Below are 27,997 nucleotides of genomic sequence, written 5' to 3' on the forward strand. Positions count from 1 at the left end.
GTTTACCTTTATTTGGTGTGTGCCCATGTTTATTTTAGGGCAATGCAGAAAATGTGGCTAGAAACAAGCACTCAGTTCAGGTTTATGGTAATAACATGGCTACCGCTTTGCTAATAAAATGTAAAATAAACCATAACTATAGCCTTTCCAAACGGTCCACATGCATAACTATGTAAGATCATGAGCAGAAAGCAAACAAATGGATTGGTGTCATTGATAACTTTGATGAGGGGGCACAGTGGCAGGGGGCCCAGACTTAAAATTCAAGGCACAATTTGCCCTGCACTTACAGAGACATATATGGTGTTGAGATATCTTGATTAAGGCAATTACACAATACAGTCTTTGTTATGTACCTTCAAGTAAGCTTCAGTTTATGGGGACTCTATCCTAGGATATTCTTTGTAAGATGTTATCAGAGGTTTGCCATCTCCGTCATCTCAGGCTGAGAAAATGAATTTTGCCCAAGTTCACCCAATAAGTTTCCATGGCTGAGTTGGGATAAGAACCTGGGTCTCCAGCCTACTCTCAACTTGAGAAGCTAGGAAAACCTATACAAATGTTCACACTGTATATTCAACACAGGCAAAGATGGAAAAAACTTGAAAGCACATAAAAACAAGAACAATGGTCAGGGTATATACAGACCGTTGATCTCTACACAGTTTCCAGCAGCAGCAACAACAATATAGTTCCCACAATAAGAGGGTAGGCATTTATTTTATTTATATTAAATTGTGTTCCTGTTTCTCTCCAGCCTGAGGCCTTTTTAAAATGTTTCTGTATTGTTTTTAAACTGTACTATTTTAAATTTGTTGGTAGACGCCTTGAGTTCCTATACTGGGAGAAAGGTGGGATATAACTTAACAAAAACAACAACAACAATAACGTCTTATTTATTAAAATATTTATATTCTGCCCACTAACCAAAGATCTCAGGGCAGTTTACAATGAATCCAACCTCATTACTTTTAAAGGCTAAAATTTTATTACTTTAGCCAATTTAAAAGACAGATTAAAACTGGTTAAATGATTTATAGTGATTTAAAACCATGGTCACGTCAGTGTTTATGTAAAACCAATTAGGCCTCAAAGACTTTAATGAACAGCTACATTTTTACTTGGCACTGGAATGAAGGCAATTGGGTCTCCAAAAGGAGGATAGTCCACAACTGGAGTGTCAAAGAAGAGAAGGCCCTCTTCAACATCCTCCCACAACATATTGCCCTTACTAATAAGACATAATGCAGCAGATCTCAGGCAGGTGTTTGTATGGAAAGCTGTACTTTTAAGTATTGAGGTCCCAAACTGTTTAGGACTTTAAATGTAATTGCCAACACTTTGAATTCTGAATTCAAAAGCTTATTGGCAGTGCATTACTTCCTAATGTCCTGCTCCTCTCAGTTACTCAGGGCTTGGGTGTGGGGGGATCTATGCTAGTGGTTCTGCAGTTTCTACATTCCCTTCAGGTGTTATTTGGAGCTTGTTCAATGAATCCTCTACTCCCTCCCTTAGGTTATTACTGCCCTTATTTTGAGAGGTGGAAGAATGGATGGGGAATGAATGAACTGTGGCACCTCTCTGCTCCAAGAAGCATAGATTGGTGGATGTATTCAATATTGTAATCTTTTAAAGACATGCTCCACTCCCTATTGTGGCACGTGGTTTGGGAATTACTGTACTGAATCACTGCTGATTATAATTTATTGCTTGCTTTTGCACATTTATGTCTTTAGAAGTAGTATCTGCTTATAGACATATATGTATATATAAATTTTAGGAACAATGGACAGACAAATTTGAAGTCCCCTATAGTAAAAGGAAGTTCTTCACCTGCAAAAGGAGCAATGCCTATCAAAGAGCAACCATGTTTACCACAGAATTTTGCTGTGGACCGTAACTTAGCAAGAAAAATGGAGCAAGAACGAAGGAGGAGAGAAGCAGTAAGTAACTGATACATAAATCAGTGCAAACAAGGCAGTTCCCTAACACAATGCAACAATGAGTACCTGTTCCAGCAGCTGAGTCTTGTTTTTAATGAAGGAAATGAAATTTGATTGGCTTATTTGAAGACCCTGCTTATTAAAAGAGGTTGGATAATATTGAGGACTAAACATAAATGTGTAATTGTCACATAGTTAGTCCAGGGGCACTTTTAAAATAAAATAGTATTGGCAGCATTTCATCAAATTGAGACCATGATATGAGTGGGGCTTTGCTCTAGCAATGGTCCTAATTGGAATAGGTATCCCCTAAACCTTATATTTGCAATGGGAGGAAAACTCCCATTAGTGCAAAGAAGAGCTAAGACTTAACCCACCCACCCCCAATCTCAGTCTGGCTCACGCACACACCCCTCCATCCTAACTCGGTATGTATATGTGTACAATCACACATATACATGTAGTAAGTGTAACAGGTTTAACGAGATGCTTTGATTGTGTGATATTGTGCAAAGGTTTCACTGATTACTACATGTTTAAACTTTGTGAAGCAATATATTGCATTCGCTTTAATGGGAAGGGGAATCCTGGTGCGTAGGGCAACATTATAAAGCAGAGAGATTGTCCCAAGTGATAGGCAGTATCAAGTTCCTTCTTTTCTTCCATCCATCCATCCAACCACCATCCCTCCACCCAACTCAGGTCTTGCTCAATGTCCCAATCTAAGAATCTTTTTGCTGCATTCAACATCATTGGCTGCCACTTGGGAGTATAGGGAAATGCATATTCTAATGAGGCTGTCATATTCCATGTCACTGAGGTGATGAGTCTACTCTTGGTTTTAGTCTGAAATTTAGTTGAGGTGTTCCCAGTACATTAAGCACTTTGGTTAGCCCCTTTAAAGTTTATAATAAAATACAGAACCTTTTTACCACCCCACTGGCATTGGATCCGCAAGTTTCCATTGATCATGAGGTTGGTTGCATCTGAAATCACTTATGGGGATTTTGTAGCTTATAGTTTCAGTCATGGGTTTGGTTATTCCCTCATGCACATACAGTTAGAAAGTGAACAACTAGATCCAAGCGCATTTTTATTTGAAATCTAGTTCTGATGAATTTATTCAGTTTTAAATCTCTCCCCCTCCCCTTCTGATTTTTTAAAAACAGCTTACAGGTACCATTGATATGACTTTACAAAGTGACATTATGACAACATTTGAAGAAAACCTATAATGAGAACAAAGGAACTCTGTTAGTTCTTTAAAAGGTGACCATGGATTCCAGAAAACATTCAAGACCAGTGATTTGTTAAAATATACCTGAATGGATTATCCCTGCAATTCTTATCTGTTTTTGAAAAGCCAATGTATTCAGTTTTATAAAATGTGTACCATTACAACCATGAAAATATGTGTAAACCTTTCAATGTAAAGTTATATTTAGTCATTCATAATGCTTTGTGGCAGTTTTCTGGTCATACACACAAATGATACTACTACAACAACTACTTACAAACTATTTAACCTTTTGTTTAAAAAAACCCATTATTTTATATGTCTTGCTCATTAAACAAAGGTATTGCTTTAGGGATCAGACAGTCTTTAAATACATTTGAAACAGATGAACCATTTCATTTTTTGTATTTAAAACTACTGAAAATAACTCATATCTGTCTGTGTGCATAGAAGTGCACAATTATGACGGCATATTATTTATAGCTTTAAAATTTTTTAAATCTTCCTGCATGTTTCTTTTTGTTTTTACTTTGTTTTCTGGTTAATGTGTTTAAGTTAAAATAGCAGGATAAAATGTTTTTAGTTTGCTTGGTACCTGCCACTTGGAAAATAAAACAATTGGTATCTGCTATGCAATTTCCCTGGGTTAACTGCCCCCCAAATCCTGTTAATATTAGTAATTTTTAAAGCACTTATGTTCATGTATGATTTCACTTTTGATTTTCTTTTGGGCATATGCCCACAGAGCTTTGCTTATGATACCCATCTGCCATAATATATTACAACATTGAAACTATAATAAAAGTTGCCATATAGGAACACAATGGTTTTGAAGTTCCTGAAACATTTTGCCAAATTGCAGATCAGGGATGGGGAACCTGTTCATCTCCCATATATTGAATTGCATCACTATCAGCCAGCATGGCCAATGTTGAGGGATGATGGGATTTGCAGCTCAATGGCTGGAGGATTATATATTTCCTACACCTGGTTTAAATTTTTCATTTATCGTTGGGTACCCCCCCCCTCCAAACTATGCTCTCAGAAAGGCTTTCAGATCTCATGCCAGTCCATGAGTTTTCACAAATTGATGCCAGAGGGAAAAACATTTGACAACCTCCATTTTAATAGCATTTCTGCAAAGAAGGGAATCTCTTTTAGCTGTAAAACAGACTTACTGTCAGATAAACACAGATTTAAGCTGTGCCACCCAGTGGAAATCCATCACTTCTGGTCAGGGTCAGGCTGGGAGGAAAATGGCTTGAAGCAGTAGGGGAGAGAACTTAGCAATAAGGAAACAATTTTACATAGCATCCTGTGTATTGCATAATAAGTAGTTCTATCCTTTAATGTTAGAGGAGTTAAGTCCTGGCATCAGTGCATCAAAACCTTCATGTCTAAAAGGACTTCATGTCTTATTTGAATGGACTTATATCCAATATTTAAAATTACTGGACCTTATCAATATACAATTGTTCACCTGATGGCATTTTTTAAATTATTTGGGGGGGATGATATGCCTCAGTGGCATCACTACGGGGGTGCGGACCACATCAGGTGACACTCCAAGGGGGGGTGACACCGCTGCTCCTCAAACACCTACCTTTTGGCAGAAAAGGGCTATGGCATTAATCTGCTTTCCTTTAAAATGCTTTAGGAGATGGTGAGAGTGGGAGGAGAAAAGAGAGACCCCGGAATTTTTAAAAATCAAAGTTTCAAATTTCAAAATTTTTATTTTTTTAAAAAAAATTGAAATGTTTAAAAATTATTCTTTTAATTTTTTTTCTTTTAAAACATCACATTTTAACCAAATTTTCACTATGTATATGAAAATACGTTGAGGTTGTGCATATGATGGTATAATTTGAAGGTATAATTTTAATTTTGCTAGTCTTTTATGTCACAACTATTAGTATTACATTCAGTGGTATATGGGAAATACGATTTACAAATAACATTAGTGCAAAGAAGCACTACTAAGGGGTCTGTATGGTGTGAAATGGGAAGAGGTCGGGGGGGGGGGCCGACACCATGAATTACTGCACCGGTAACACCAACACTAGTGCCGCCACTGGCCTTACAGTTTGATTGCTTTGAGATTATTATTGTATGATAATTTTCTAGATGGAGCAACAAAATGCATTGCTTAAGTGGCACTATTGCTCACCTATGTGCTATGTGTGTGTGTTGTCTGCCTTCAAGTACTTTCTAACTTATGGCAATCCTAAAGTGACCCTATCATGGGGTTTGCTTGGCAAGGTTTGTTCAGAGGGGATTTGACTGTGCCTTCCTCTGAAGCTGAGAGCATGTGACTTGCCCAAAGGTCATCCAGTGGGTTTAATGGCCAGCTGGGAATCAAATCCTCTAAAACTGTAAAAAGATCATTGTTATATTTGATACATGAGTTAACTCAGGTCCAAAACACAGTGCAAAAATTGTCCAGTTTGAGACTAATTTAACTGCCTTGGTTCAGTGCTAGGGAATTCTGGCAGCTGTAGCTTGTAGTGGCACCAGAGATCTCTGACAGAGAAGGCTAAGTGTCTAACCAAACTATAAGTCCCAGAATTCTCTAGCATTGACCCAGGGCAGTTAAAGCAGTCTCAAACTGCAATGTGTTTTTGGACTTCAGTTAGTAGTAAATATATGCAAGTGATAAGAGCAGTAAATTTTTGCATTGTTTGTTAAAAGTTACATAAGTAGTGTATAATTAGTACTAGAGGTTTTCCCTGTGGTAGACCTGGCCTCAAATGCTGGTCATGCCACCAGTGGGAATGGGCCCTTTGTTAGACCTTTGAGCAAATTTGGGGTGTCACAAAAGGGCATTGTCATTGTCAGCAATGTGGAGAGATGCCTAATGGATTTCCTGTTTCATTTGCCAAAAATCCTTTAATTTGGTTTGGATATTGTGGCCCTTAACCTGAGGGCCTGAGGCATTTGCTTTTTTACCTCAAGCAAGGCAGTAGTGTCTTGGTCCAGCCTCGCTCCCACTTTATTGCCAAAGAGCCAAGTATGCCCTTGAAATAGCTCCTATGTATAGGTCTGCCATTTGTCCCACAAAACCTGGAAAATCCCAGATTGAAGGGACTGAAAAATGTCCCTGCCAGCTGGACCAATCTGAAGCAGTAAATCCCAGGAAAAGAAGTTTAAAAGATCTTTTAGCTTGGTATTACATTCAGGGGTAGCCATGTTGGCCATATGGCAAAGTACAGTAACATCCAAAATCCACAAAACAGGGATACCTTTATCTGAACAACCAAAATGCACAAAATACATACTGAGGTTGAAACATTTGGGTAGAAAAATAATTATGCAAATGGATAATAGACATAATCATAATTTGCATAATATGCAAATTAGATGCCCGGATAAGAGGGACTGGAATATGACAACCCTACCTATCTAGCTGAAATGTGTGGTTTATGTTAGCGGTGAAAAGGAGAGGCTGGTGTCAACAGTATTCCTGGCTCACACCATTCCTGGCTTTCTAGGGCCATAACCACTTGCCTTCTTGAATGCTGTCTGCAGCTCATGTGAAAGGAGACAGAGAGACAGTAAACTCTGTAATGTTTTAATTTCTTTCTTCCTGTGAGGCACCTAACCTCCACTAAATACTTAACTATCCTCCCTCTCATGTTTTGGTTGCTCTTCTCATTAAATAGGTGGCCTGTTTTGAAGGAGGGAGAAAATGAGTGGAGGTTGCTAAGCAACTACTGGCATTCCTCTATTGCAGCCAAATTGGGAGAAAAAGATGGGATGCTGGTGCAAGGAACGAGATGCTGGTGCAAGGAGCAAAGGGGCACCTGTGCCCTCCCTTATCAACTAATGGTGCTCCTTATCTCCCTTTGTGCCTTTCTTCTGATCTGGGAAAGGCTATTTTGCCCTTTTCTGGGGGGGGGGTCTTATAGAGAAGCCTCTCTTTTGTTGTGTGCCTGCAAGTCGTATCTGATTTACAGTGACCCTAAAGCAAATCTATCATGGGGTTTTCTTGGCAAGAAGAGACTGAGAGAATGTGACTTGCCCATGATCACCCAGTAGGTTTCCATGGCCAAGCAAGGATTTGAACCTTGGTCCAATCCAGTGCTCAAATCACTGCAGCCCACTGTCTCTAGCCAGCACTTAAAACAGCTATAGGGACCATAAACCTCTCCTGATATTGTTGGACTGTCAACTCCCATGATTCCTCACTGTTGGCTAGACTGGCCACAGGGAGGTAGTCAGGATATTGGGAAGGGGGGGGGGGTCTAGACTAAGTGTCACCATTATAATGGGGCTTGGGTGCGGTGGCATGGCGGCACACACCATTCATTGTATCAAACGGAAGGGGGGTCCAGACCCCCCCCCTCAGCTATGCCCCTGCTGGCTAAGGCTGATGGGAACTGATAGCTAAAGAAGAGGGCTGTACTTTCCCTGACTCCTGTTTTAAAAGAAAGGCAGTACAATATGCAAAGCAGGACTGGATTTGGAAGGAGGAGGCATGAAAATGGGAGAAAGATCAACAATTTAATATACAGTATGCAGATGACACCATACTACTAGCGGAAAATAGCAAAGACTTGGAATGCTTACTGAGGAAAGTCAAGGAAGAAAGTGCAAAGTTGAACATTAAGAAAACCAAAAACGGAAGATTTACATAATTTTAATGGAGATGATGGAGACACTGAAATAGTTCAAGATTTTCCATACCATGGCTCAGTCATTAATCAGAATGGAGACTGCAGTCTGGAAATCAGAAGATAGCTAGAACTTGGAAGGGCAGCTATGAATCAACTAGACAAGGTCTTCAAGTGTAATGATATATAATTGAATACTAAAGTTAGCATGATCCCTTCAATGATATCTCGCATTTCTGTGTGTGGGTGTGAAAGCTGGACAGTGAAGAAAGCAGATAGCAATCAACTCATCTGAAATGTGGTGATAGAAAAGTGTTCTATAGATCCAGCGGACTGCTAAATAGACAAATTAATGGGTCCTGGAGCAAATATTGCCAGAACTCTCTCTAGAAGCAAAGATGACTAAACTGAGACTGTCGTACTTTGGCCATGTATCATGAAAAGTCGTGACTCATTAGAAAAGACAATAATACTTGGTAAGGTGAAGGGAAGGAGGAAAAGAGGAAGACTGCATTGCAAGTGGATAGATACAATCAGGGAAGCCATGGCTTTGAGTCTGCAAGACTTGAGTAGGGTTGTTGACGATAGGAGGTCCTTATTCATAGGGTTGCCATAAGTTGAAGTCAACTTGAAGGCAGTTAACAACAAATAATAATACAAAGAAATCATCACATGTAGGATTGGAATAGAAACATTGTCCCCCACTCTGATAAACAACATGTAGTTGCAGCTGTCAGTAATTGCTCCTTCTCTTCTTGGCCAGGGTGAGCTGGTGTCCTCCTTTTCCAGGGTGCAACCTCTATGCCCTCCTTCTGCGCAGGAGGCGTTCCCAAATGCCCCCCCCCCATTTGGAGCATCACTGGGAAGAGCATGAATTGACATTTTGAGGAGTGTTTCTCTTGGGTCCATGTCCTCCCTGCAACGTCCTCCATTTTTGGTCCTCCTCCTTTTGTGCAACGTCCTCCAATTTGGCAGTGCCTGGTCCTCTTCCTTCCTGGTTGGGACACCTGGTCCCCTCCTGCTTGGCCTGCATCCTTGCTTGCTTGGGTACCACTCTGGGCAGTGGGCGCCTCTCCCTCTCCATCCCCCCCTCCCAACCTGGAGTGGTCCAGGCCTTTCCATTGAGGCTGCTGTGTTGGTTGCTGGCCTCCTGTTGGCAGAGCCCATCTGGCTGCCTCTGGGAGGGGGAGAGGGCTCTTGGCTGTGTCAGAGGAGGAGGAGGAGGAGGAGGAGGCTGCTCTCCTCTCCTCCTCCTCCTCCTCCTCCTCCTCCTCCTTCTTCCTCTCCTTGCTGCTGCTGCTGTTGGGCATCCCTCCTTCCCTGCTGCCAGGCTCCTTCATGGTGAGACTCCGGTGCCTGCTCTTCTGGGCGCTGGTCTACGCTTACTGCGGGCTCTGCGCCTGCCTCCAGCTCCTGAAACTTTTGTGGAGCCTGGGCACAAAGCCAGGCAGCACCTTCCACTGGCTGGTCCGGGAAAACCCCCCCGGATGCCTCGGGGACCCCTCCCTCGGCACCCACTGCTACGTGCGCCTCAAGGTAAACAAGGGGGGGGCAGGTGGGGGGCTTCTCTCTTCACCCTCCAGAAAAAGAGACCCTAGTTTGGGGGGATGAGGATCCTCTCTCTTCTCCCCCCGGAAAACTAGTTTCTTTTTTGGGGGGGGGGGGTTCTGGTCTCTTTTTTCCATTTCCCCCCCTTAGAAAAAGAGATCTCAGTTTGGGAGAGGTGGATCTTCTCTCTTCTTCTCCCCCCCCCCCCCAAAAAAAAAGGAGACCTCAATTCACATAGGTGAATCTTCTCTCTTCTTCCCCCCCCCCCCCCCAAAAAAAAGGAGACCTCAATTCACATGTAGGGTAGACTTGACTTTGGCTGTCAAAGGCAAACTAGCAGCTGCCTGGGTCCCTTTCCCTGCAAAACAGAGAGAGAGGATGCTCTTGTTTTCCTTTCTTGCACCTCCCTCCCTTTCCCCTTCCTCTTCTTTATTCATTTATTGCTGCCCAGCTCTGTTGATGCTGCTGGGCAAAAGACAAGCATGTAGGTTACAACCAACCAATGAGAAAAAAGATCAAGGCAAAAACCCAACCAGTAGAAACATACTGGAGTTTATAGGTGCTTTTTGTTGTGCCCTGAGATTATATTGCTGTTGTTGTGTGCCTTCTAGTAGTTTCTGACCACCGAGAGGTTTCTTCAGCGCAGGGTTTTTGCCATCACCATCCTCTGAGGCTGAGAAAGTATGACTTGCCCAAGGTCACCCAGTGGGTTTCCATAGCCGAGCTGGGATTCGAACCCTGGCCTCTACAGTCATAGGCCAGTGCTCAAACCACTACACCACGCTGGCTCTCCGGTTTTATGTATTGCCTGTCTTATAAAACCCTGTTTGATCTTGAAATGTGTTTTTCATCTTCTCTCTCTCTTTTTCAGTGGGTCAGCAGGGTGACCCTTGCAGTTTTAGGAGAATTGGTGCAAGTCAGTCATATGAGAGAGGTATGACGCTGTACTGAAAATGTTTACCCTGAAAGAGGATTTTAATCTAAACCACCAATATGGGGAAAGGGAGGCAGGATATTCAGGAGAGGTCTGCCATTTTGCAAAAGCACTTATGCAACCTTTAGGTAGTTATTCACCAGGGAACTGAAATGGACTATACTCCATGGATAAACGGAGGAAACCTCTTATTATGCTTGAATCGAATGTCAGATTTGAGATACAGGACCTGTTTTGAGAGTCCATTGTGCCCCAGTGATGTTCATATCTCCAGGTCGCATTGAAGTGATCAGTACCATCTCTGACTCAGGAAATTGCTAATATATTGATGATTTGAAACTTCCATATACAATTTATAGAAGCAGCCTTAAAAGTACACATACAAACACAAATGTTTGCAAGTTTATTTTTTTTATCATTAGTACTTTTATATTTAGCCCGGATATATTCCTTCCTACAACAGTCTATTAGGTAGAAACTGCCCAGGTAGAATTCAGTTTTCCATACAGCTAATAGTGTAGCATGAATATACCATTAAAGCCTGGCCTCCTGGTATTGAGTTCTTCCCTACTCCCTGCTGACATAAAATGTCTCTTTATCACAGCATTATCCTGCTGTGCATTTCCTCTGCCCCATCAGCAGCAGCCAATGATGTAAAATGGATATGAGCCAGTACATCATGTAAGGACATCTGAACATGGGTCAAATGAACTGGTACCAGGATGGAATGTCTCAAGGAAAAGAGAGGAAAGAACTTAGCAATAAGGACACCTCTTTACATGGCATCCTGTTATTAATACGTAGTTCTTTCCTTAAATGTTTGCAGGGTTAAGTCCTGTCCGCTGTTATATTGATATAAACAGGGTGCATTTGCATGGTAGAAAGAAAAGTTTGACACCACTTTAGCTACCTTGGCTCCATTCTACCGAATCATGGGATTTGTAGTTTTATGAAGCACCAACACTCTGGTAGAGAAGACTAAAGACCTCATAAAACTGCAGATCTCAAGATTCCATAAGATGGAACTACACTTAAAGTGGTGTCAAACTGCATTGTTTCTACAGTGTAGATGCTCCAAGAACATAGGAAGAGCTCTCCTGACTCAGACCATAACTCTATCCACTCCAGCATCCTCTTTTCACAATGACCACCAAATCCACAAGTAGGTCCACAAGCAATAATCCTCTCCTGTAATTGTTCCCCCAGCAAAACTTCTCCCTCCTTTAACTGTCACCTTTTGTATTGTATTACAATTTTCACTGTACACCGCTATGATCATTGCGGAATAGCGGTCTATAAATAAAACATATTATTATTATTATTATTATTATTATTATTATTAAATGTGCCTTGTAACATTTCTTTGAGTTTGTCAGTAAGAGCTTGGACAATATTGGTACTGACAATAATGGCCACTTGTTGAGAACTTCGCACACTTGCACACTGAAAGATAAATTGCTCAGAGGGTTAGCACTTCCAGATGTACTTAATCACTTCTACAGCATTGTTAAAAATTTATCTAAGAAGATAAATTAGCATTATATAACAAAACAGAATAAGGTGGTTATGAATATTAAGCACTGTTAATGTGCTTAATTGAATTCCATATCCAGTCAGTAAGTTAATTCAATATTAAGTGCCCTTAATTACAATGGAAATAAATTGTGTAGACTTAGTGTTTGCTAAAGGGAAATCCCTATAAAGGAAAATAATAGATATTTCTTAATCTATGCTAAAATGATGAAGTTTATAAAACCATAAAGAGCTAATCTATGTTCTTTAAGGAGGTTATTTTGATATGCATCTAAAATTAAATAAGGGGTAATGACAACTTTATTTCCAGCAGAGGTGAGCAATCTGGTTGTTGCTGTGTGCCTTCAAATCCTTTCTGACTAATAGAAACTCAATCACAAGGTTTTCTAGCCAAGATTTATTCAGAGGGCATTTGCCATGGCCTTGCTTGAGGCTTAGAGAGTGTGACTTTGCCCAGTAGGTTTCTGTGGCCAAGCAGAGATTCAGACACCCGTCTCCAGAGTTGTAATCCAACGCATAAACCACTACACTGTGCTGGCCACCCCTCTCAGGTGTCCTTCAGACTAATTTGAAATTGCCTCTAGGCCTTTGCAAAGGCAATCTGTCCTTTCTATGGAAGCCTACTAGGATGGGAGGAAGAGAGATGGGGGAGTGGGGGAGTGAGAGAGAGAAGGTAATGGTAGAGCAAGGAGGGAAGAGAGTGTCAGAAAGAGAAAAAGAGAGAAAATGATGGAGAGAGAGAGAATGGGCTTTTTTGCTTTTGTCTTTGCCCACTTCTGGCTTCAGACCTATGTTTCTTGTTGTCTTCACTGTTGTTGTTGCTGTGTGCCTTCAAGTTATTTCGATCCTATCACAGGGTTTTGAAAAAGCAAATCTATCGCAGGGTTTTCTTGGCAAGTTTCTTCAAAGGGGATTTGCCACTGCCATCCTCTGAGACTGAGAGAGTGTGACTTGCCCGAGGCCATCCAGTGGGTTAACCTGGCTGAGCCAGCATTTGAACCCTGGTCTCCAGAGGCATGGTCCAGCCCTCAAGCAACTACACTAAGCTGGCTGCATGTAGTGCTCAACAAGTTTCTTTTTAGGGCATGGGAAGGCATGTAATCCTTAAGAAAGAAAAAAAAGTTGCCCACTCCATTTCACAATGATACTGTGTTTTTCAGCAGTTTGTCATGTAGCGGTATCCCAGTCCAGAGCCTCACAGCAAGCCCTTGTACCCTAGAGACCATATCTGTGCGAGACACAGAAGAGGACTTCTCCAACAGAGGCCCTTATCAGATGAGTGTGGAACTGGGGGTGTTCTGCACTGGGCGATTCGAATTCGCGTTATTTCGCAAAGTACCATCATACCTGGGAGTCCTTCCGCATTGGCAGGATTCAAATTGGCCAATCCGCATTCGCGCAAAGTGCATTCAGTGCAGAATGTTTTGTCAAACCGGAGCTCAACATGCGGATTGGCCGATTCGTATCGGCCGCCTCGCACATGCTCAGTGGTGCCCTGCATGGTTTGCGACCTAAAACGCTTCCGGGGTGAAAGGGAGGCACGTCATGACAGCCCGGTAAACAGCTGGAGAGCCAGCTCATGCACATTAACAATCGCGAACAACGTGCCCGTTACTGTTCCTCTCTACATTCCTGCTTGGTTTTAACGTAACCATGACCTTCCCTTGCAACAAATTAGCAATGCCCGGTGTCTGCGTGTGTGTGTGTGTGAGTGTGTGTGATGTATTCTGGGGGGGGGAGCAGTTCCAGCGGCTGTCAAAGAGGCTGGATGGCCATCTGTCAATGGGGATGCTTTGATTAAGAGTTCCGGCATGGCAGAAGGAGGTTGATGGCCTTTTTGGGTCGCCGTGATTCCAGCGGCCTCCCTCCTCCTCCTCCCGGCTTGAGAGGCATCCTGGCTGCATCCCAAGCAGGGAACAGGCACGGGGCCGCTAGAATCGCGCGATCGCGCTGTCCAGCGGCCTCCTCCTCCGGCTGTGAGAGGCAGCCTAGGCGGGCTCCCAAGCCGGGAGGAGGAGGAGGAGCCGCTGGAAACCGCGATTCCAGCGGCCCCCGCGCCTCTTCCCTGCCTGGGATGCAGCCAGGGATGCCTCTCAAGCCGGGAGGAGGAGGAGGAGGCCCGCTGGACCCCCCCCGCCCCTTCCCTGGAACCGGCAAGAGGAAAGACCCACCGGAAGTAAAAATTGGAATCTGGGGGTCTTGCGACGGAGTTCAGGACTGGGAATTTATACCAGACCCATTCACACTGAGATCGAACAGAGCCCCAAGCCGGGTATCGCCAATCCCTTATTTAGCGCACTGGCCAACACGCTCCAAAAAGAGGAGTCAGTACGCATTCAGTTCAGAAGCTCACGCATTCACGTGAGTGCGGATTGGGCCATTCGAATGCTGGTATGATGGTACTTCGCGAAATAACGCGAATTCGAATCGCCCAGTGCAGAAGACCCCCAGTTCCACACTCATCTGATAAGGGCTCATGCTTAGTCCTTGAGCAGGTATACAGAGAAAGAGGCACTCATTGAAGTATCAAGGTCTTTAGGCACTTGACTTTACCTTGTCCATACCTTGTGTTTCAGACACATTGTGCTGCGTTTTTTAAAGAGATGTAAAATCAGCTCTGGAGATGGGATTGGATTGATGTGTGACATCACACCTAGCAGCCAATTTTAGAACTTTTTCCCAACCTTGAGAATGACCGTTGAGAAGGAATTGCCTAGTTTTAAGGCAGTGCGTGTATTTCCAAACTACAAATCCAAGTTTTATCACACTCAGGGAAGATGACTTCTGCTTATGCATATTTTTCATGATAAAGGCATACTCCATTTCTTTGAAAAATATTATGAACTGGAGTTCTATGATGGAAGCCACAATGCTTTTATATTCCACCATTATGGAAAAGCCCTGATACCCTCTCTCGTTTTGAAATGGGCTTGTCTTCTCAAAGAGCCTTAGTTTCACAGCAGTTTTGATAATTAAAACTATGAGATTTGTTTTAGCACAGTTTTCAGGCAAGAAAGAAGCAGAAGTCAGCCCCATGAACTTCTCTCATCACCATGAACAATATTGTGTGTCATAGTCTTGCACTGCTGCTGAGTCAAGCGTGAAATGAATAGAGCCTCTCAAGATAGACAAGGATCCACAGACTGGCTGGTGTCCTTATTATCAATCTCAGCAGAGAGCTTGTTTGTTGATCTGAAATAGTGTGACAAATATTCTGTGGCCAGTTAGGTTACCACATTGGCTGAATATCACTATGGCCCATTAGGCTACCATGGAAAGCCTGAACGGTAGCCATTCTGCATGTAGTATCCAACCTGGGATGTGTACTCATCAGTTTAATTTCACGCATTCGGTTGTACTTGATAGAGAAAAAGAGGCAAGTGTTTTCAAAATATTCCAGTTCCAGTTAGTTTCATTTCCCTGATGTTGCCTTGTAGTCTGACATTCCTGCCTGAACCAAGACAAGGGAGGATAGAGTTTCTTTACACTCCAGTCCTGTACCAGTATACTTGTAAGTAAGTTGGTGTTGTTGTGTGCCTTCAAGTTGTTTCTGACTTGTGGAAACCCTAAGGCAAATTTATCATGGGGTTTTCTTAGCAAGTTTTTTCAGAGGGGGTTTGCCATTGCCATCCTTTGAGGCTGAGAGAGTGTGACTTGCCCAAGGTCACTTGGTGGGTTTCCATGGCCGAGCAGGGATTTGAACCCTGGTTTCCAGAGTCCTAGTCCAATGCTCAAGCCACTACACCACAGTGATAGCCACTAGTCATACTTATGCTGATCACTGTAAGTAAGCTACAGGATTCAAACAGGAATAAGTAAGCTACAGGGCTCAAAAGCACTTTGAGAGGGTATGCGTATGCAGGGTTGCACTGTTCAACTGGCTATTTCATTTTCTGCAGTCAGAATAAAATAGATAGCCCTAATATTTGCACTGTTCCCCTTCCTCATTCCTCCAGCTCTTTTGTACATTTCCACAAATATATATCACTGGGAATAGCATAAGAGTTTATGAAATGAGCAAATGTGGAATAGCCTGCTAAATTAGAAAACGTCATAGGAAGTAGGAATGGGTATGCTGACAAGTAATTGTGCCTATCCTTATTTTTTGGTATGGAATGCCTGGCATGAATATTTGAGCTGTCACTCAAATGTTTTAAGCATATGAATCTACATGCATTTGCATATCAATAAAGCCACAATTCATTAATAAAGCCACAGCTCAGATTGTGTGCAAGCACTTTTTCCCCCCTAGATGAAGAATGTATGTGCCACAAGATACATTCATTTCTATGAAAGAGAGAAGAAAAAACATCTCACGTTATGTTAAAATAATTAGCATTTTTTTCAAAATCAGGAATATTGTTTCTGCTGATCAGAATATTTAAAAGTAAACACTAATGCATACCTATCATTACACATTCAGACATAACGACTGCATCTGAACTGCAGAAATAATGCAGTTTGACTCCACTTTAACTGCCATGGCTCAATTCTATGGAAGTCTGGGATTTGTAGTTTTTGTGAGATATTTCACCTCCTCTGTCAGAGAGCTCTGATGCCAGAACAGACTACAAATCCCAGGATATCATAGCATTGAGTCATGGAATCAGTATTAAAGCTTTGTCAAACTGCATTATTTCTGCAGTGCAGATACAGCGAGTACTCCTCTAACATGACACTGAAGCCAAACTTATCCAGAAATGAGGAGAAACAAAGCTTGATAGTCTCACAAATTCAGATGAGGGCTGTACTTCTCAACTAGGTTGTGTGATCCTTTATGAATTCTATATTAAACCTCTCAGTGAACCCAACTCTTTTGAGTGCTCAAATATTGCCCTGGTTCAGGCAGGAATGGCAAATTGCAAGGCAACACTAGGGAAAGATAACTGAAATTGGTCATGGAATATTTGAAATACCAGCCTACACTGAATGTTAAAAATACAGACTGTCTTCTTCAATTCCAGGATGCTGGGTTAAGATTCCACTATGTGGCTGCTGGAGAAAGGGGTAAACCACTTATGCTGCTCCTTCACGGCTTTCCAGAGTTCTGGTAAAACTTCCTTCTTGGTTTCTTTATGTTAGCTTATATTATATGTGCTTCATTTTTCAGCATAAAGAAGACAGCTAACCAAATCCATTCTGATGTTGTTATCTATTTGTATTTGACTTTGTCTAAGAACTCTAAAATTAATGATTATTCTCAGTAATGATAATCAAGACATGAAAACTGTTATTATTGGGCACTCGGCACACATGTTGTTGTTGTGTGCCTTGAAGTCGTTTCTGACTTAAGGCGAACCTAAAGACAACCTATCCTGGCATTTTCTTTGCAGGTTTCATCATACATGACTGTTGCATAAATCCTAGTGAAATTCCATGTAACAATAACTAAAACCCATGAATGCTGAAGTCTCATTAAATGTAATGGCATAGTAAAATGGTGTCCCTAATATAAAATGGCAAAATCAAGGTTTGCTTTTTGGAATTTATAATTTTTGAAAAAATTTCAGACCGTGGATGCTTGAATCCATGGATTAAAAAAAATCTGTGGATTAGGAGGGCTGACTGTACCTGTCTCTTTGTTCTAAATTTTTCCTGAAATCACTTCAGATACCGAGAAAGCCAACCCATTTAGCTGCCCAAAGCAAAGGACAAGAGGTGTTCTTTAATCCACATCCAGAGTTAAATTGGACTGGCATGGGCAATAGGAGAATGTCCTTCACCATCAACAGCAGATGAAAGATTCCAGGCAGCTACCTTGAATCTCATAGTTGCTTTGGATCCAATTTTGGAAAAGAGGCAGGATATGCATTGAATAAATAAATAAATAAAAGTTAGGGGTGGAAAGACAGGCCTCATGGCACACAAAACTCTGACACATAACAAAGAGGAAACTACACTTCTCCCCCCACATTCATTGGGGTTGGGGACACAGGACCCTTGTGAAAGTGAGAAAAAAACCTGCAAAAAATAAACAGTACTTTTTTTAACCTGAGAGAACGCCTCTCTAGGAATTTCTAGGTCCTCCAGCAGACCTCTGTGGTCAACAGCTGCCAGAATTTGACCATGGATTCATATTGCAGGACCTACAGATGCCTGGAAAAGTGTTTTCTCTAGGAATCCTTAGGTCCTCCAGTGCAACTCTACAGTCAACTTCTAGCAGAATTTGTCTGGAGGACCTAGAGATTCCTAGGGAGATAACATATTAATCAAATCCACAAATAATCAAATCCGCAAAAGTCAAAGCCGCAAATGTGGAGGGACAAGTGTAACTCCACAAAAGAGAGGGAAAACTTATTTGAAAAAGTTCAGTGTTTAATATATAAAGTTCAATGTTACTCTCTACCCTTATATATGGTAAAATACCTATAAGCTAGGAATATCTGTTTCATACACCTTGAGAGCATTCTTATTTTCATTATGAGTGAACAAGTGTTATTTTCCTTGATTAAAATCTGATACATCCCAGGGAAAATAGCCCCATGCTGGCAAACAATTATCAGTTGGCCACCCCTGCTGTATATAATGGCATGAAATTTATCTAAATAGTTTCCTTCCATGTGAAGTAAACACATTGTTATATAGGCCACCATGAATATAAATAGCACAGTTTACACCCGATGTTGGAGGTGGTGTTTTGAAAAGTGGAGTATTAAAATAATTTATGAGATTAAAATATGTCTGATTGATTGTGGGAAAATCGCAGCATACAATATTCCAGCTAAAAATACCTTAGTTGTCTTACTGTGTCAGCCTATGCAGATCTTATTTATGAGCCCAGAACTTGTTATATAAATTACAAAATGAAATAATTGCCTCATAAGGGCACTTCATAATGCCGAAAGAACTTCATCACCTTTAGAATGAAAACAAGTTACACAACATCAGCTCATATTTTACAAAATCGTTGTGCTTCCAGTGTCTCAAGGTTAAATTTAGGGCAAAGTAAATAACCAATCTAGACTCGCTGCAGGTACAACCGAGAAGAAGACTTATTTTAAAAAATAGTTGTTTATATGAACTAATACCTGTAGCTATTGCAAGATATATGGGGGGGGGCATGTGATACGCAAAGACAGTTTAGTGCATTGGTGTTAGGTAATGTGCAGATACTGTGCTTGACAACCGGTAGTACATTATGATCTTTGTTAAGGTATGTTAATCCATAACAGTGGAGAGGGTTTGTTTTTGACAGTGATGCCCCAATTGTGGGATGCTCTTCATAAAGAGGCTCTCTTGGTACCTACAGTGCAGTCTTTTAGGTGGTAGTAAAATGTTGATATTTTAACATGGTTATAAAACATTCTCTTAGTTGTGTGAATATTCTGTTTTATACTGTGATATCAATTGTGCTTATGCATTGACCCCAAAGCTAAAGATGATAAACAATAGCATGTGAATGTTGCAAATAAATAACTAAGGAGTTTATCACACGGGAGGAATTTCTCTTAATTTCGAATGAAAAGAAAGTGGGGCCAGAACGCATTCACAAATTTACGTGAATACGAATTGCGTTCCAATTGGCTTCCCATTGCCTGAAAATAGCTTGCCATTGCCCGAAATTGCATGTGATCACTTCTCACACAATAACGTGAAACCCCATGATTGCGTTTGGACTGACTTCCCATTGCCCGAAATTGCGTGTGGTAGTCTATCACACAATAATGTTGAACTCCATGATTGCGTTCAGAGTGCCATTGGATTATACTTCCAATTTCCCTTGTCTGATAAACTCCTAATAGTGGCGCTGAGGAAGATCTCTTTAGGCTCAGTTCATGCATTACCTTGTTGGCATAGTTCCCCCTGATGAGTTAATCCCAGTGTGTGTTGTTGTTCAGAGTACTTAACAACCCATTTTACCTTTGTGGATTGGGCTGAGTGTAACCACCTCAGTTGACCTCCTCAGTCTGGGAATGATTTGGTTGTGCTGTTAGAGCACATTCCAGCCAACAAGAGTGCTGCTTCAATTTGGCTTCCCAGCAGCAGTTCTGCTACTGGAACAGCACATGAATTGAAATCTGATGAGAAATTGAAACAATAATATGACACTGTGAAAAATATGTTGATGTTCTACTACTGTGCAAGATGCCAATATTGGCCACAAGTTGCCTTCTAGAAATAAAGGTATTGGATAGTCTTAGAATTGCTGCAATTACTTATCCTTAAGAAAGCAAAGACATTTTCTGAAGGGATTCTCCTTCTATTTGCCACAGTAAGCAGTAGGGCAGCTCTTTTCTCAGGATATAATCTGATCCTTGATGATGGCCTATAAAGCCTTACATAGCTTCACCATCACCCTAATCTGGCTATGACCTATAAAAGCCCTATATGGCTCAGGTCCAGGTTATCTGAAGGATTGTCTCCTCCCATATGAGACTGCTGAGGTTTTAAGATCTGGCAAAGAGGGTCTTTTCTCAATTCCACCACTTTCAGGCATACATTTGATGGAAATATGGAAGAGGCTCTTCTTGGTGGCTACTGTCAGAAAACAGAATACCTTTCCCATGGAGATTAGGCGACCCTGTAATCCTTCCACTGAAATATCTTTTTATGCAGGAATTCATTCATTCATTCATTCACACCCTGGGCCTAAATGGAGGTGCTGTATTTCTTAATGTGTTTTTAAAAGCACTTTGATGTTTTCAGTTAACATGTAATTTTAAAAATGTATAACTTACTGTGTTTAATTGTAATGTTTTAATATGTTATCAGCCACCTTCCATCCCAACCTTGGGAGAAAGGTGATAAATAAATAACTTTTCCTCAAGTGTACAGTGCTCAGCAGCATGTTGTGAATGTGCATAAAGGGTTCACAGAGCCATGTGAAGAGCAGACCCGGATCCCAGTCATGCCTTTAGGGAGAAATGTTTTATGATTGGAAAGGTGCTTCAAACCTACAACTTTTGCAAACTTTGCACATCTTACACTGTTGGGTTTGGAGTATCATTTTCAGTTGCTTGATTGAAGAAATGACCTTACATTATACGGCAGCAGGGCGTACAGAGGATATGGCCCTCCATATTCTTAGACTGCATTCCCATTAGCCTTTGCCAGCATAGCCAAAGGTGAAGGATCACGCAGGCTACAGTCCACAAACTGCTGGATGGCCATACATCTCAACACCCTTGCCCTAGAGAATTGAGGGGCTATTACCTTCATTTTTGTTGACAAAACAAATCCTTCCTCACCTTGGTCCGTACTTGGATAAGAGATGGAGAGACTCTGAGGGTGCATCTACATTGTAGTTTAACATCACTATAACTGCCACAGCTCAATTCTACAGAATCCTGAGATTTGTAGTTTGGTGACACACCAGCAGTCTTTAGCAGAGAAAACTGAAGACTTTGTAAAACTACAAATCCCAGGATTTCCTAGCATGGTGCTACAGCACTTAAAGTGGTGTCAAACTACATTTTATCTATAGTGTACATGCACACTGAGATTCCTAATGAGAGATGTATAAGTAATACTTAAGTAGTCTAAGGAAAGGGCCATGAATTCATACCAGATACCTCACATAAAGAGTATAAAAACCTTTACTTGGAACTAGGGTTCTTCAGGGTTTAAGATGTTTTAGGCCGGAAATTAAACAGGATACATACAGTATGCAGAAAAGTAAAACAGAAGAGACATGCAAGACCTTTTACAAACTTTTTTTTTTTTTAATTGAAGCCTAAACCCTTTTAAACCTGTTGTAAATTATTAAAAGTGGCTCTCCTCAGCTTCTCATAGCTCTTCACTGACAATGAATTCTCAGAAGGAATTAAGCTGTGCTTTCCCCAAGCCATTTTAGAAATTATTTTTACTCTTTCACCTGATAGTCACCTGATAGTAAGTGTTTTGCCTGTGAATATGTATCCTGAAGAAAGTTCGTTGTGCATTCTTTGTTGGTGAGAAGTCTCTGTGAGGACTCTGGATTGTGTGTGTGCCTAGAATAAAATGCTATATCAAGATACCTTTTTTAAAAAGAAGAAAAAAATGGACTATATCCACGTAGATGCTTCATCTGTAGAGGTTGGATTGTAGTGTAATTTGGCTTACATTTTCTCTGTCAGATTGTTAGGTCTCAGTAAAATGCTGCATAGATTAAAGATACTGAGCATGTGCTTTGCATTCACAGGTGTCCGGGTTCAGTTGTAGGTATCTCCTGGGTAGAAAAACCTGCTGACTTGACCTCAGATAGCAGCAACTGCAAGTCAGTGTTAGAAGGACTGGGCTAAATGGATGTGGTATAAGGAAGTTACAGAAGTTCAGATGAGCAGATGGTATAAAGTATTATTACCTTTCACTGCAATAATGTTTATACCACATACTTTATTTAGCAACTTCTAGGATCTTTTTAATGTTGCCCATGATTACCCAGTCATAATAGATTATGGCCTCTCCCCTAGCTGTCATCCAGTAACCATTCCATCAAATATTTATTTATTACTTTGTATTCAATTTTATTAGTTGTAGAAAACAAGCAGAAAAATCCATTGGCTCAGCTGAGAAAGAGATCAGCAACGTTTGGCATTCTTTCTCTTTAACCTGATTCTGTTCTGTCCGGGTCATGATAAGAAGACCAGCAACATCCAGCTGCATCACACCCTTTATAGCTGCATTGCAGTTGGTTATTATAAAAGCCTTACAATATTCCAAACTGATCCTAAAATCAGGAGCTGGATATTCTCTAGCTTTCCAGATGTTGTAACAGCTACTCCCGAGCATAGCCATAGGTGGGGGAGCTGGGAGTTGCAACCCAACAACATCTAGAGAGCTGCATAATTCTCACCCCAGCAATAAAAGTGATGCCAGATGTGTTGGGGTGTGTGTATGTGTTTGTCTTCTTCTTATGGATCAACATAAGTGCCTTTTAAGAATGATGTTTCTAGTTTCCCCTTTCCCTCCCTATCCTTATGTTAAGCCAAAGGGCAGGAACCATCTTGCTTTCTTTAATTTGTTTGCAAGCTATTCCAGATGCCTTTTTGGCTGTAGGACAGGTTATAAATGCTTTAAATACTAGGTAGGTAGGTAGGTAGGTAGGTAGATAGATAGATAGATAGATAGATAATGCATTTATGTGAAATAATATTTTAAATCGGAGCTTCTTTCAACCTATTATATAATACATTTCTAGCTGTTCAAAATGAAGCTAGTGGAAATTGTACAGGGATACCAATTTAATGATAGCTGTTAATCTTCGTTGTTACAAAGTAAGAGATTGACTGAATAGACATATTAAAAAGTACAAAAACAGAGATGAAAATGCTAAATATCAATGTTGAAGCTAATCTGTTACACATTTTATTTCTTCCTTCAGTTAAGGAGTGAAGACTGTATACTGTCCTCTCCCCTCATGAACAAAGAACTAAACATTGTCCATTAGATTATTCCTGAGGCCTGATTTTTCTGTCCCAGATAGTCCTTTGCATGTCTATTATTTTTTGAAAAAAGATGAGGAAGAAAGCTTTCTCTTTATGTTGCTCCAGTCAATTCAGTACCTTGTTTAAAGAGGCCCAGGGCCATTATAAACCATTAGGAGAGATACCTTAAGTTGTGCTTAGCTATGTTCCTCTGTTCACTCACATAGATTTCATGGGAATAGCTTAGAGACAGAGAAGCAATTGCTCAGAAATGTTCCTCTTCAAAAGCAATAATTCCAGCTGAATAGATTCCACAAATTATGGCAGAAAGGGTAAAAGAAAGCCTCAGCACAGCAAAGAGGAACATCAGAACCACACTGCAAAGTCCCTACTGACTACAAAAAACGAAGCCAGTCTTATCCTTCAGATGATAAAGGAGTGAAGTCTTACTGTGTCTCTGTAGTATCTGTTCTGTTTCCAAATATGAAAACAATATTGGAACCAAATTGAGCAGACTTTCGGTACCAAATCTGCTAGTCCTGCTTCCTAGTCCTAGAGGAAGCTCCATGTGTTTCACTTCCAGCCAATGTGCAACTCTTTGTTCTGTCTCCAAATTCAAATTTGTCTAGTTGGATCTCAAACTGTTTCTCTGAGCCCTCTTGAAGAATATCCTGTCACCTTCCCAAACTCCAGTTATAGGTATTTATGAGTAATGAGTATTTATATACCAAATTCTGGAGAGGGACTGTCATGTATCAGAAGGTCTCGTTTCATTAACTTCTGTTAATGAAACATCAGTTGAGTATCCTGGACTATTAACCACCTATCCCCCTAACAAAGGGTGAACGTCCATCATCAGTAATAAAAAGGCCTCTGAACAATGCCTTTTCTTGTTACAATGAATGTTTTAATTTTTAAATTACTTTTCCCTGCTTTGTGGTAATCTTGAGTTTGAAATCATTGGGAAAGAGTGCCATGATATTTTTAAGAAAACTGTTTTTTTAAAAAAGAAAGAACTGAACTGAACTGTAGTTTTCCTTATACCTGTTTCATGTAACAGTGGTGACTGGTGGCTTCCATGCTATTGGGGCTGTGAATCTCTGGATTTTAGTCCAAACGTTAAAGGAGCTGTTTTGGAGATAGGGTTCATCACCTTGAATAGCTCCTTCAACATTTGTTCATTTTATGTTTGTTAATATTATGTTTCTGTTATCTTTTTGTGTTTCCTGTGTGAATCACTTATTTCAGTGGTAGGAAAACAGATTATAAATCTAAAATACTATGAAGTTAAACTCTTTTCTTATTTGCTAGGTACTCCTGGCGTCATCAAATGCGGGAATTCAAGAGTGAATACCGAGTTGTGGCCTTGGATTTGAGAGGTTATGGAGAAACAGATGCACCTTCTCACCGTGAGAATTACAAGCTCGATTGCCTGATTACAGATATAAAGGATATCTTGGAATCTCTTGGTGTGTTAATAGCAGCCTTGCTGCCCAGTTTATAATAACTTTCAAAGGAAAATAGCTAGATGATAACATATTTCCTTGAACAAAGCCCTTTTCAAGGTGCTTGTTCATGTGTGTGTGTGGGTGTACATACATACATACAGCATATGCCATTTTTCTCACTTTCAGTCTAATTCAGGCAAGTTTCCTTGTGTTTCTTGAACCATTTAACAAATTTAATACTTTATTCAGAATGAAAGTGTCAGTAGATGTTATGCTCCTAAGTGAAGAGTTAATGTGAAACTTCCTTTTGAAAAAGTGGTTACGATCCAAGGTTGTACAGAGTAAAGTCTTTGAAAACTGGCAGACCCTATGGACAAAAAAGGGAGAGACAGTTTTTATACATTTTATACATCCTGCAACCTATCCTCCTTCCCCAAAATCTGCTCTTACACAGTGGATGGAAAGATGAGGGAAGAATCAGCAAAAATTAGTACCCCCTACCCCCTTTATTGCGGGGGTGATCTTTGGGCATCCCACAAAAGAGCCCTTCTATCCATGAAAGTGAAATATGAATGCAATATAATGTATTTTGGGCCAAGACAGTGTACTTGAAATGCATCTGCTGAAGGGAATCTGGACATCTGCAGGTAAAATATCTGTTGCAGAGAAATCACAACCAAAATAGCAGCACCATAGTGGGAAAATGCAATTGCATGCACCCACCCACCCACCCAAATCAAAATTATAATGATGAATGTAATTGTCATAGACAATGTAATTATTCATTAATCACTCCTTCCCATGGCATCTTTCCTCCCATTTACACATGTACATTTTCGTGAACTTTAAAAAAATTTAGAACGACTGTTCAGGCACAAGAGTATGCAGTATCTGTGAGCAACCCCCCCAAAAATGTATTTGTGTGTGTGATAGAGAGAGAGTGAGAGAGAGCAGAAGGCTATTCCTACACAAGAAGAGTATTCCTCTCAACCAGCAACATGCAAACTGGGCAATGTCCTTGTGACACCTGGCAGTTCCTGTGTCAGCAGAATGATGAATCCAGTCCAGGTTTTAAGCCAATGACTTGTCCAAGGGGCTGAACATTATAACCTAATATAGGTTCAGCATCTTGAATAGCTCAATGAAAACTCTAAAATCCAGAGAGGATTCACTGCCCTACTGACATGAGAGCCACCACTGTAATGAGCTATGGAATATTTGTGCACACATTCTGCTTATAGTATCATTCAAGGTCCAGAGCAGAACTAATGGTAAACTGAGATGCCTCTGGAATGGCTGGATAAGCTTTAGAGTTCAGAGACCTAGCCTTGTTAGTCTGAAATGCCAGTATGCAAAAGGATCTTGTGCCACCTATGAGACTGAGCAAAAGAAATTGTAGCATTATGCTACAGCTTCTTTTGCCCAGTCTCAAGATCCCTTTGCAGATGGATAGCCCTATAATTTGCTTGTCAAGTTGACAATCTGAATCTAGAGCCTCTTCTTAAGCAGATATTTCAAGCCTCTTGAACAATTAAAAATGGCATTCCTACCTGCTGTGTTGCTTGAACATGACTGACATATTAATTTCGAGCTGTACTTTTACTAAAGTCCTTACCATAACACATACCATCCAGTTTTCTTAATGGTTTTGGTTCCTGGTTTTGATGGACTATTCCTTGATTAATTATTTGTTCCTGATCCATTAGATACTTCACTTTTTCCCTTCACTTTTCTAATTTGATTACGCCTTTTTTAGTTACATTTGTATTGGCTTCACATTATTAGACTCTTATTTCTCCTTTCTGTTGTTGTAAACCTATTTGCACACATATACTGGTAAATTATAAATAAACTAACTTCAGTGAAATTAGGGACAAGGGGTCGTCTAGTCAGATTTAATGGAAAATTTACTTTCAGCCTCTTACTTTGCTGTTGCTATGTTGTCAGCTGATTCTTAAACAGATTTATTAATAGAAGTGAACACCTATCTAGGGTGGTGTAAATCATTTGCAAAGGAGATAAAAAGTAATGTTGAGGCATTGCTAGCAAATATACTGCAACATCTACTGTCATTTCCTTTGATGTGATAATTTATTTGCCAGCATCTGTTGGTAAACAACTGTCAAAAATCTATTTTTAAACAACAGGATACAGCAAATGTGTGCTGATTGGTCACGACTGGGGTGGAATGATTGCTTGGCTAGCCGCTATTTGTTACCCAGAAATGGTAACAAAGCTGATTGTTATTAATTTTCCACACCCTTCTGTTTTCACAGGTGAGTATACAGGATGGGATCCAACTGTCCATATATCTGTACCATTTTCATGTTCAGTACAAGATATGCAACAGCAGTTTAAGAAACCAATGATGTGAATTTGAAGAAAGCATTATGATTACAGTATTTAGATTTATATATTTCCTCCCCCTGCCAGGAGGTCATAGAATCATAGAGTTGGAAGAGACTGCAAGGGCCATCCAGTCCAACCCCCAGCCATGCAGGAACTCTCAGTCAAAGCATCCCCGACTGATGTACACCGTTAATTTTTTTCAATTTCTCCCATTTCATCCTCACATGTGATGTAGGTTTAGGTTTAGCAAAAGTGACCGGTGTAGAGTCTGTCACTAAGTTTCTTGGGTGAGTTAGGGTTTAAATTTGAGCCCTTCCAGTTCCAGTCCAACATCCTAACCGCTCCAACTGAGGCCCTCTAGATGTCTTTGGAATGCAGCTCCCATCATCCTTCATTTGTGGCTATTGCAGCTGGAATGTTGGGAACTGCAGTCAAAAAAACTTCTAGAGGGCTAAAGGTGTCAGGCCCTGCACTACACTCTGTCATGCTGGTACCAAGCTAAAGGAGGAATAATGATAGTTCAAAAGAGCTCAAAAAGAAATGACAGAATGAAGCGTGTCAGGCTTCATTTCTCTAGGGCAGTCCAAACTTGTACACATGCCAAACCTCACCCCATGGCCCCTTGAATGATTTGGAAAACCAACAAAGGCTTTGCTTTCACAGATCATTTGGAGTCCTTTAGTTTCTTCAAATTCCCTTTGTTTAAGCTCATTACTTTTCTGGCTGTCTGATTTGTATATTTATGACCAGACACATGCCGTGTAGGTATATTAATTAATTGCCTGAATGCAATCGCTGTCTATTTAGGCATTTTCCCCTGTCCCAGGAATCTAGTGTCAGTTTGTTTGTACCTAACATGTTTGCTCACATATGTTACAAGGTCTATGACAAACATCACAAATATTGGTTCCCACTGTTCTCAGGATCTTGTTGTTTATCATGGTTGTCTTGCCATCCTATTTCTCCTGCCCTCTCCCTCCATAGAAAATGTCAGCAGGAATTCTGAGTGATCTTGAGAGACATGGGAGGGAGGGACACAACCCATTTCCC

The 27,997-nt window shown here is 40.8% G+C and overlaps 2 protein-coding genes across 2 annotated transcripts in view; both read left to right on the forward strand.

Annotated features, from left to right (window-relative positions):
• Nucleotides 1-3,982, forward strand: part of BRDT (bromodomain testis associated) — a 42,720-nt gene extending 38,738 nt beyond the window's left edge. The window contains 2 exon segments of the mRNA XM_042463908.1: nucleotides 1,781-1,943; nucleotides 3,113-3,982. Of these exon segments, the coding sequence (XP_042319842.1) occupies nucleotides 1,781-1,943; nucleotides 3,113-3,178 (229 nt within the window). The 3' untranslated portion in view covers nucleotides 3,179-3,982.
• Nucleotides 3,983-9,046: 5,064 nt separating this feature from the next.
• Nucleotides 9,047-27,997, forward strand: part of EPHX4 (epoxide hydrolase 4) — a 24,001-nt gene continuing 5,050 nt past the window's right edge. The window contains exons 1-4 of the mRNA XM_042466204.1: nucleotides 9,047-9,326; nucleotides 16,770-16,855; nucleotides 24,462-24,619; nucleotides 26,746-26,874. Of these exons, the coding sequence (XP_042322138.1) occupies nucleotides 9,129-9,326; nucleotides 16,770-16,855; nucleotides 24,462-24,619; nucleotides 26,746-26,874 (571 nt within the window). The 5' untranslated portion in view covers nucleotides 9,047-9,128. The remainder of the gene's footprint in view (nucleotides 9,327-16,769; nucleotides 16,856-24,461; nucleotides 24,620-26,745; nucleotides 26,875-27,997) is intronic.

The sequence above is a fragment of the Sceloporus undulatus genome, chromosome 4, assembly GCF_019175285.1.
Source record: "Sceloporus undulatus isolate JIND9_A2432 ecotype Alabama chromosome 4, SceUnd_v1.1, whole genome shotgun sequence".
In the NCBI taxonomy this organism is placed as follows: Eukaryota; Metazoa; Chordata; class Lepidosauria; order Squamata; family Phrynosomatidae; genus Sceloporus; species Sceloporus undulatus.